This window comes from Vidua chalybeata, chromosome 10 (assembly GCF_026979565.1).
Source record: "Vidua chalybeata isolate OUT-0048 chromosome 10, bVidCha1 merged haplotype, whole genome shotgun sequence".
Lineage (NCBI taxonomy): Eukaryota > Metazoa > Chordata > Aves > Passeriformes > Viduidae > Vidua > Vidua chalybeata.
Genome location: NC_071539.1, coordinates 25,581,442 through 25,592,812, shown reverse-complemented (window position 1 = coordinate 25,592,812; position 11,371 = coordinate 25,581,442). Strand labels below are relative to the sequence as shown.

The 11,371-nt window shown below is 43.6% G+C and overlaps 1 protein-coding gene across 1 annotated transcript; it reads left to right on the top strand.

Moving 5' to 3' along the window:
- Nucleotides 1-4,353: 4,353 nt before the first annotated feature.
- On the top strand, nucleotides 4,354-6,224 carry GPR148 (G protein-coupled receptor 148). The gene has a single exon (XM_053951923.1). It carries the CDS (start codon nucleotides 4,873-4,875, stop codon nucleotides 5,929-5,931), a length of 1,059 nt encoding a protein of 352 aa, XP_053807898.1. The 5' UTR covers nucleotides 4,354-4,872; the 3' UTR covers nucleotides 5,932-6,224.
- The last annotated feature ends 5,147 nt before the right edge of the window (nucleotides 6,225-11,371 follow it).

Sequence of the window (11,371 nt, the reverse complement as noted above, 5' to 3'; positions counted from 1 at the left end):
TCTAGTTCTGCTCATTACTCTGTGTGGTATTGAAAATTCATTTAATCTCTTCTGATAGCTGCTAAATACTCAGATAAGAATAATGTTATTTTTGTTTATCTAAAGGACTTAGTTTTCTGCAGGTAACTCCTATTAGCGCCACTGTAGTTGTATAGTGTTCAAAATTTAAGCAAGATGTCTCCTTATAAATTAAACTGCTTCAGGAAAGAAACTAATATTTTACAAATAGGCCTTATTTAGTAGGCTATTCGTCCTGTTTCACAGATACATTGCAATGAGAAGTAGGCAGGCAGGAGAGATCATTAAATTGAAGAAACAGTCTAGGATGGCTTCTCTTGGAGTCCTGTGAGTCTGTCCATAAATGACCATGAAAGTAGCAGTTGTTTGCTATAAATCTCTGGTCACATCTGCAGTTTGTCACAGGAAAACATGTTTGTGTGTCCTTCCAGCACAAAAGAGGAAAACCTGTCTTTCTCTGCCTTGCTAGGCTTGGGGAATGAAAATGGGTGAGTTCTGCTGGCTGCAGCTCACAGCAGTCAGGGCCATGCAGTAACCTGCAGGAAAGCAGGAGGTGTCTGGGACTTACGCTGTTCCTTCTCTAAACTTTTGTTGAAATATTTGTCAAATATTTAGGAATTCTGTTCTTCTGACATCCAGCTTATTTCTCAATATTGCACCTGTAAGACCGATTTTGTACAAAATTCATTTTGACTTTGTCATCACCATGGCTTGATGGTATTTGGAATTAGAAAAAATGATGTACAGATTTAATGCTGAGTCCTCTCAGTCTCTCTCAGTGTCCTCTTTTGTTTGGGAGCCTCATTAAAATGTCTTCAAACTAGCACTTTCTAATGCCTGTTTTCTTCGTTCCATGTTCCTTTGACCTTTCAAAGCATTGTAATCTGAGCTTAGTTTTCACACCCATTTCTTTATTTCCTTTACTTTAGTAATTGCTCTGCCTGATTTGTGAACTCTGTACAGTTACAAGAGCAGTGTGCATGTCTCTTATCTACAGCAAATAACAAGCAAGGCACTGAACAATCCTTCTGGAGCCACATGGGGACAGACAGCTGAGGCATGGATGAGTTGTACCTCTCCCTGTGGCTTGCAGAAAAGTTTAGAGGGAATCTTAAAAGTGTAGCAAAGTCTTCTAAATGACTTTCTGTTTAAAGAAGAAGAAAAAGGGAAGGCTCAGCCAGAAAAACACCGCAGTTAAAATGCTTGGATTACTTTCTTCACTGACAGCAGCAGCTCATTTGCCCAGAGTGAAAATATGGATACAGGCAGGAAACCTGGTTCTTCCTGCCCTTCTGGGAGGAGTTGGCCTGCTCATGGGCACTTGGCTGTTCATGACTGGGAAAGTTTCACCAGCAAGGGAGGTGCCTTCTGGCCCTACATAAGCCTAGAAGGGGCAGGGGCATTTGTGGAAGGAAGCTGAAGAAACTCTAATAGCACATGAAGGCTCCTGAGGACAAGGCTCTGTTGCTAAATATGGCTGGAAATAGACCCATGAAACAATATTCCAGTAAAAATATTGATTTGTTGGACCCAACTGTCTCATCCAAAACACTTCTGCTTGAGGAGTTGTGAGGCAGCCTTTCTACCCTGCTCTCCCCGGCCCCCTGGCCAGGAGCAGCAGTCTCTGGGGCAGACCCACAGCACAGGATAGATTTTTTAGGCTGGGACATCATGTGAGTTGCTGGAATAGGCAGCCACATCAAAGACTCTGTAATCACACTGAGACAGTGACATGATGACACCCAGGGAGCCTCAGAGGTGAATATGAGCATTCCTCTGAGTGTCCCCTTCTAACACAATCTCTGGGGATGAAGGGCTGGGGAAATCCTAGCATTATTCTGTTTGCTCCCCTTTCTTGTCTGGTGCTCCCTGTCACAGCAGCAGTGTACCTGTCGACTTGTTGAATCAGTCAGGTAAACTCTGTGAAGCAGGAAGCTTCTCTAGGTGTGTATGCAATTACGTGTGTGCCAAAGGCTGTAAGACAGTAACATTTCTAACCTTTTCTACTCAGTTTGACAACACCTGTTTATAGTCAGTAACAGAACACAATGTAATGCAGTGTTTGCAGGAGTTACAGTGCTCAGCATGCAACATGAGATCTCCCAAACCCATCAGATAATTAACTAAGCTTTCAGCAGGATGCTTATTGAAGCAGAAATTAGTAAAGTAATTAACATATAAATGTTAAACAAAAATAAACAAATAAAATAAAGTGTGTGGGTTCAGCTTGAAAATCAATTCAGACTGTATTGAGCCAGAGTAAGAGCCAGAAGAGAGGCTGCTAATACAGTGTTTTCTGCATCAGCAAGATATGTAAGAAGTGCGTCCACCCAACATAAATTTACTAAAGAGCATTTTAAAAAATCAATAACCAGAGCATTAAGGCCAGGTTTACAGGAAATTTCAAGAGGATCATTCATGTTGGCACCACAAACTATTGAACACTGAGATGCAATGGCAAAAGGAGCTCAGATCAGAATTCTCAGGAGTGGTGCTCAGAGCTGCCAGCCCGTTGCAAATGCCCAGATGTGGAAAGGCCTCCTGGTCAAGAAAATTAAAGGGGACAACAAACAGATATTCTTCAGAACCACCTGTTCTGGGTTATATCAGTGAGCCCAGACACGAACCTTTCACATTTCTAAATCTAGCACAGCTCTACTGAGCAGTTAAAAGCCCCTGTGGAAATCTGAGGGGAGTGGCTTTGGCTGGATCTGCCCAGGCCTGATAGGGTTGAATCTCTCTTCCAGTTATTTGCTGCTGTCTATTTTTGTAAAACTAAAGCCCTCCTAAGGCTTCTACAGGAGCACAGGTAAAACTGAAGATGCTTATGCCATAGGGCTGACTCTGCCAGCTGGAGCAGAGGAATAGCTGAACACAGGACACGAAGGGCTGTGCACTTGTGCTGCCCTGTGGGCTCTGTGGTACTCTGTGTATGTGGGCTGAAGGAGGGAGTCGTGAGATGCCTCCCCTTTGTCATGAGGATGTCAACTGAGTGAGCCTTCAGTCACTCATCTAGAACTGGATGAACTTTAAGTTCCCTTCCTACCCAAACCATTCTGTGATTTATTTTTCTGTCAGACAAAGGTGTGCAGCTGATGTGACAATGAACTATTGTTTTTTCACATTGAATCCTAAGCAGTTGGTGGAAAATACAGTTGTGAATTTATATGGAAGTTAGAGAGTCTGCCCATTAATAGGACATCCTTGGAGTGCCAGGAGTTGGGAGGCAGCAAACACCTCCACTATTAACAGAGATCTGAAATTACAGTTGGAGGTGATTTATGCACCTGAGTTTTCATTCCCTCCCTTCCATTTTGCAACAAGAGTATAGCTCAACAGTTTTGAGTGCTACGTGCTTAAGTGTCTGCTTAAGGTAGTACCTGTGCCGTGACTTAATTAGAGATGCAGGGCATGACCCTGACACCAAATGTTTAATTGCATCAATATTGCTCACACACTTTTCAGTGGATGCAGGATTGAGTGAGCAAAAAAAATCACCTTTTGTTTTGCCTACCCCAGACCATAGCAACTGAAATGCTGTGCTTAAAATTATCATTGTTTTTTCCTTCTATCTTTTTGTTCCATATGGCACACCTTGTCAACTGTCTCAACATCCAGTTCCTTGGGTGCCAGCTATCAGTGTGACAGGAAATGAAATGCACACAAGATTTTGATGACTGATGCTGAGTTTCATGAGCTCTCTGCTTGGTTACGTGGCATGCCCTGAGGCAGCACGTCCATGGCACAGCAGGACTTTGTGACTTTCTGCATGGTGAGCTGTGTCCTTGCTCCTGTGGAGGGAAGCTGCGCTGCTGTGTACTGGTAGCGTTGGGAAGAAAATCAATACAATAATGCCAGGTTAAGTGAGCCTATTAAAAAAAAATCAGCTTTTTTTTGATCACATCATTCCTGGAAGAACTTGAAATGTTCCTTCTCTACAGTCCAGATCCTTCACAATTTTCTCATTGCACCCCCAGCTCTGATACTGAGATCTGGCATTAAAAGCAGCACAGTGCAGCAACAGTGTGTGGGCCAGGAAACCAGGAATTGGTCTCCAAATGGACATTGGAAGTGCCAAGTCTGCCCTGGGGTATGCTGGTATGGAACAGTGTATGTCACTCATCCCAGACAATGCACAGATTGAGTGGAAGACTGCAACAGATGAGAATTCAGTATTTGTATATCATGCATGAAAAAAGGCAGGGGAAGATTTATCATTCATGAATAACATGAATTGATTCACTGAACCAAAAATGGTTTTCATCTGCAAATAAGATAATTTCATTCACTAGAGTGATTGTGCTACAATTTTACAACAGGATTGAGAGCCTTTTTTATTGATCACTTCAAATCAATTGTGTTGTTGCATACAAATTGGTGCAAAACCACCCAATCACAATTATGACTTCTACATCAGTACATGTGCAATGTTGATCTGTATCATCACGCATTTGTTTAATCAGGCTAATATTTCATCTGCCTCATTGGACTGATAACGTGATGAGAAAAACTGAAATTACTGAAACTGATCAACCCATTCACTTCTGTTCAAAGAGCTAGCTGAGGGATTTGGTCTTTTTTAAGCCACCCAGACATTCATTCTCTTTTCTAAACACTAGATTTTGCAGAAAGAAAATAAAATCTCCTTTGTAGGCAAAACCATCTTTTGGCACCACAGAATTCACCTCCACGTTTGAACTTTCTGTCCTTGAGGAGAACTGGTAGAATTAGCTACAGAAATCACTTTGCTTCCATGGGCTTTTTGCATCCTCTACTTCATTTGCCTTTCTAAGGACTCGTCATAGAAGATCTTGCTTTCTCCAAGTCATACAATCATCTCAAAATCCTAAGGAAATGGACTTCCCTGGCTGTGCCTCAGAAAGAAGAGCAAACAGAACTGTGATCCACCTCAGGGAGACAGAGTTCAACAGTTCCTCAAATTTGGATGACACAACTTTGTTACTTTTGCTGGAGGAATGGTCTCTCACCCCATCAGGCACAAACACGAAGATGTTCTTAATCTCTCCAGTTGTCTGTCTTGTGGCAGGTGTCCTCATCATCCCTACCATCTTATTTGTGATCTTCTCTCGGTTTAAAATCCGCCAGGAAACAAGGTACATGCTGCTGGGAAATGCTCTGCTTTCTGATCTGATCTATCTGCTGTTCTATACCCTGTCAGCTGCTCTCAATGCAGCACATCTACACCTCCCAAAGGAAGTTTGTGTCCTCCTCTTATTTTTGCTGGCAGTGGCTTACTGTGGAGGACTGTTCACGGCTGTTGCAATAGTCTTGGACACGTACATTGCTGTTTTGTTTCCTTTGCGCTACATTGCTATTTTGCCTCCCTCACGGACTAAAAAAATCATTGTATTACTGTGGATGTGTTCCGGAGCTTTCCCTGGGATTTTCTTCTTGGTGCTATGGAATACCCACAGCTTTGTGCCCTGTGTCCTGGAAACGTGCTCAGTTCCAGTAATACTAACATTAACTCTGAATGGGACTGATGCTGTGAAACTCTGCTTCTGGCTTTCTACCACAGTTATCATTCTCTGCCTGTCTGTAATATTTTGTTGCTATTCTATTCTATATTTTAAAACCAAACACTCAGGTATATGGGAGAGCATCTGCTCCAGAGCCAGTGTAACATTTGTAATGCACAACACTGTGTTATTTTTTTACTTCTTTCCACTCTTGGCCCTTTTTGTAGAATCATTCTTGTGCGTTAATGTTTTCATCAGACTGCAGACAGGAATCTTGGTCTCCCTGACAGTCTGCAATGTCCTCATGATTCTTCCTAAAGTTCTATTCCCTTTTCTGTATGGGCTTCGATACAGAGAGATCTCGACCTCTCTCAAATCCATTGTCAGGAGGAGGCAGCTTCACCTGGTGTCACCTGCTCCACCACCATCCTGAGGCAGCACAGAGCACAGTCACAGCAGAGGAGCTGTCCTCACCTTGTTATCGTGCAAGACTGATGGAAATCACCCAGCTTCTGAAGTGGAGAAGTGATCAATCCATGGTAAGAAGACATGGGTTCATCACTGCCTCTTTCGTGCCAAAAGGCCACAGATCTTTCATCACGACACAGCTGAGAATACAGTGGATGCTACCCTGGATGAAGTTCCAAGCTTTGTTCTGAAAGGCAGGACCTTCTGGAGGAGATATTGAATTAAGGTCATTTTCACCCACCTGCTGCAGATGCCTTTCTGGAAAAAAGAAAATTAAAAATAGGTAATGCAAAGCAAAGGAGTAACCACAGGTCTCGTGACAGCATCACCTACAGCAGAGGATCCTTAAGCAAATGTGCTGGTAAAACAACAACCATTTCTTTCACACAGTATATTCTTGCAAGCTTGGCAGCCAAAGTCCTGTTCTTGAGAACATGCACTGAGAGGTGCCTCTGGAAACTGCTGCACTTGGTGTAACACCATTGCTCAGCTTGTGCAGTGGATTCCATCTGACAATCTGCAAAACACTGATGGTTTGATAAAATCTCCTCCTGATGGGAAGCCACCTTAGATCAGTGTCTGCTGGGCAGCCCAGCACATGGCACTGCCAGGCATCACAGAGGTGCACACGTGCTACTGGTGAGAGAGGACAGGGGGCAGTGGGTGGCATTCCCTCCCTGCCGGGTGCAGAACTGCTGTGCCCGCAGAGCCCAGAGGGTGCTGTGGGAGCCTGGGGCAGCCCAAACCCTGAGTCCCTGCTGGGGCCGTGCTGAGGTGACTCGGCCAAGGCTGAACCCAGCAGCTGGGGCAGCAGGGCAGGAGCAGAGAGGTGCCAGGCTGGACACAGGAGCACCCACACCGTGGCTCAGACAGGACCCAGGGCAAGGGACTAAGCATGAACACCACTTCTGAATCTCTGCTGAGGCAGATCCCAGTTCTGCCTCACAAAAATCTCCTCCAGGAGCCTGATCTCAGCTTACAGCTACACCATGTCAGAGCTGCTGCTGGGTACCTGCCACCAAAGCCTTGGGAAGGTCAGGAGGAGAGGCTGCAGAGCTGGTTGGTGTATTGGGGCAAGAAAAATGAGATCCTGTAAGAGCATTTTAGGTTTTCCAGATCAGCCACCTACCTAAGACATGCAAAACATATATCTGACCTTTGAAGAAACCAAAATGTCATTAGATATAAACATCTTTGTGGGAAATTTAAATTGCTGTTCTGTCCCTTGGACTTGAGAAAATAGTTCTGTATTTCTAAGGATAATATTTTTAGAATTTGTTATGTTTTATGTATAAAAGGACCTTTTAAAAAGGTCCTTGATTTCACTCTCAGAGAGAGAGGAACTCTCTCTCTGCACAAGGAGAGAGTTCCTTGTGCAGACTCTCTCCACCTTCTGTTTGCTTAAAGTGATACACAGAAAGTGCTGAATGTAGCTTTTGGCTATTTCACACTCATCTGAAGAATTCAACTAAGTGTGAGCCAGGAAGAGATCGGCGTCTGGTTGCATGAAATGTTTTTGGCAGCAAAGTGAGTTCGAGCAGTTCCTGCTGATCTTCTCTCCTCATTCCCAAACTGCTTGTTACTCTCCTCACATTGCAGTGTCTGCTCTCTCCTGTTTGCTGATGCAACTGCTTCTGAGGTTGCAGGTTAAAAATATCTCTTCAAAGAGAAGTGGTGTTTTCATTTTAACTGAGATTATCCCAGCAATCTGTTTTATAGGATGTTCTGGAAACAGCTGCATCAGCACAACTGAGGGTGTAACAAACTCCAGTTCAGAGGTGGGGGGAATGAGCAGGGACACCTTAGAGGTTTTGTTACTATGGGACACTTCTTGAGTGAGAAGTATCTCTAAGGTAAAATTGTGGCAAGTGAATGAACTGTAATATTGCATATTTGCTTTAACCATGGTTCTGTGCTTCTCACAATCCTCTTCAATAAAAGGATCTATAAGTTGCTTTTTACTGGCCGCTTTTATTTTTCTCCAAGATGAATGTACCATGGACATCTGTCACACAAACTATACTTTGTATAGTTTGTATACTTTATATTCAACCTGTAACAGGGGTCTTCCATAACACATAGGAAGGATGGGGAAAATGTCTGCATACTGGATCAGATTCTTTCTGCTGAATCCCTTTGGCATGTGGGAAGATCAAAAATGGAAGACGCATTTGTGAATCCCCAGGCTTTCATATCCTGGGTCAAATTCTTATGCCAGAGCCCAATGACAAGGATGCTGATAACTCACAAGTTGTTTTGTCCATGCAAGGTCCATTCATGTTTACCCCTATTGGAAACTGTCATGATAAGTAGTAAAGATAACTGTGTAAATAGCATAAAGTAAGGTAATTCTATATGGAGCCATAGGTGACTTAGTGTAACACCAGGTTAACAGTACTTGGTCTTTGTGCTGACCTCTGACAATTATGAAGGTATAATCTGGACAGGATTCTGTTGCCAATTCTGTAACTCTCTCTTACATACACATGTACTGGATATATTCAGATACAACAAGAAGTCTGATAACATAAAGAAGGATGCTGAAAGACAGCACACGAATCAGTGATTGTGGCAAGTTTATGTATGTATAAAGCCTGCCCATAGTGACATCACAAGGACCAGACAAACAAAACACTGCTCTGTGGAGATGGTCTTCTAAGAAAGATCATTTCAAGCTGATATTAATTCTCTTTAAAGTGGTTTAACATTAGATAGGTACATTTTTCTTAAGTGACTGCTTGTAAACAACTTCTTCCCGTAGAATATTACTGTGCTGTTTGGTACAAAAGCAGCAGGTTATAGTGTGGATACAAGAAAAACACCATGTACCTGAACCATTTGCCTTTAGGATTTCCTCAATCTGTCTGAATAGGATCAAAGGGCTCACCAGGGCAATGTCACAAGCACTAGATTCCTATAATGCTTTTCATAAATGTTGTGAGTTTTGTCTCAAAGAATGTAGGCTTCTGAATTTTCCAGAACCTCTTGGGTGTAGTGATCACCAGCCTTGTAAGGATCTCTCCACATAAGCTCTGGAAATTCAAACTGAGATTGTTTACCAGTAATCGACCTCTCCCGGGTCACATAAGTGAACTTTTCCAACGTCAAGAAGTTTGGCTGCCCTGCATTTTAATTGGAAGTGAAATGGAGAGCAGTTTGCTTTAACATGTGATCTGGCAGCTGGGGGCAGTAATCCTTTAATAAATTGCAACAGCATGAATCACTAAAGGTATTCTAATTTATAGCCTAAATATATTCCTGGTCAGTTTTCCCCCTCTTTTCTTGTGCCAATACTGTCACAACGTTTAGCTCTGCTCTCTTCCCTCTCGCAGCTGGATTTAAAATGCAGTCTGCTCTCTGTAACCTGAAGACTGAAGGGAGTCAGACCTGAATTCCAGGGGCTGGGCCTGTGCCATACATCACTGCAGACATAATTACATCAGAGATAGGTCTGTGCCTCAAATGAGATCAGTTTCACTGTCAGGAGATACAGAGAATCTCCATGCAGGTAAACAAGTGCACAGCTTTGGATTTGAGGTACAGTCATGGCAAGCATTTGAGTAATTACTCAGTAAAACTAATTAACCTCCTGCAGTTTTAGTAATTATTGTTAGTGTCTACTTCTGTTCCATCAGTTGGGTGTGTCATTTTCTACTGGAACTGTAATATAGGAAGAGGGCAGAAGGAAAGTGCCATTGCCTGGTTGCACTGGGGGCAGCCCGAGAACCCTGGAGCTGTGCCAATGCTGGAGAACAGCACCAGCTGCCCCGAGGCAGCTCACGCAGCTCCTGCAGGGACAGCTCTGTGTTTCACTGGTCACTGTTTTCTACATCTGATACTCTGTGCTCCTTGGGCAGAAACTGTGGTTGTGGTCATTCCCTGCCGGAGGGGGGAGGGGAGGGGGATGCACGGCAGATGAGAAAGAGCCTGTGATAGGAAAAGGAAATTGCAAGGTTTTGAAACTTGATTTCTGTTGTCTCCTGTCTCCACCCCCACCTCGCTGCTGGCAAATGAGTGCCCGGCACTGCCGGTTCTTGCAACCATTATTTTCACAACCTTATGATTTTTGTTGTCTGTACAAAACTACTGATTTGAATGTTTTTGTTTTTCAATATACTTCAAGTCCTCCGGATTGCAACATGAATCCAGAAGGTACAAAGAGCAGTGAGGCAAATGACCACAACTCTTCACTCATTGCTATTAAAATGTCAGAATTTGTGAGCGATTCATGAGTTAGGAGAGGGGAAAGGAGCCAAGCTGTGATTGTGCTGTCTCGTGTTTGTCAGTGAGGGCTGTTTTGGCTTATGATTGCCTAAGGTTTGCACATGTGCCTAGGGAACCACCTTAGGACAGACAAGAGGCTGATTCCTGCCTTTGAGATGTGGAGTTAAAATTTGTATTAGGAAGTTTATTTGGACAACTTTTTTCTAATTCAGTGGTTTATCTTTCTTAATAAAACAAAATACAAGTTTTTGCTATGAACATTACAGGGAGAAAATCAGCAACCAGTTCCTGAGGGCTGCTGGTTTTTAGGATGATTCTCAGTAGGAAGAACTAGTGAGGTTCAGCAGCTGCTATAAGTAGTTATCCAATAGGTAAAGATAAAAAATGCAACTCCTCAAGAGGAAAGGCAGACACCCCCCCCAATTAATCCATCTTCTCTGTCCCTCTAGACCAGCCAGTGCTACCAACCAAGGCAAAGGTGGTAACTGTTCTTCAGAAAAGCCTTTTGAAATAAAATACTCTGTCTGGAGGCTACTTCTTCGTGCCCTCTTAAAAGCAGAGTGAGATGGGAGAATGGGAGCCAGCGTGGAAGTGTGAGAAGTGCTGACCCTGCAGAACAGCAGCAACATAAAGAAAGAAGGGGAGCAATTAAAAAGTAGTTGAAAATTGAAGGCCTGTGGGAGAATTAGTAAGAAAATGTGGGGATTGGCTGAAATTACAGAGATGAGTTCAAGACATGAGGCAAATTGCAGAAGAAACAGGATTTCTTGCAGTCTTTCTGAGGGAAGGACACAGTGGAGACCTGTTGGAGGGTTGCACCCGCCCCATGGGCTGTGTCTACCCTGCTCATCCTGCACCAGGACTGCCTGCAGGCCCTGCCAAACCACTGAGGACTCTGGCATTAGTGTGCTGAAATTCAGGAACCCGTGGTTTTCTCCCAGCCTAACATGACAGAAATACTATTTTTAATACTGTATAAGGCAAAAGGAGATAGAGAAGGAGGGAAGGCTGGAAGGAGTCACTGCTCTCTGCTTGGAAAGATTTGTTTTGCACTGTATTTTCTGCCTTGATTTAATAGTGAGCTGGCTCTTTCCAGCAACTAGGCAGGGGAGGAGGGACGGGAATATGTTCCCAGTCTGTGGCCAAGAGTGTCCCAGGGCGTCCCGGGTGTGACCTCTTCC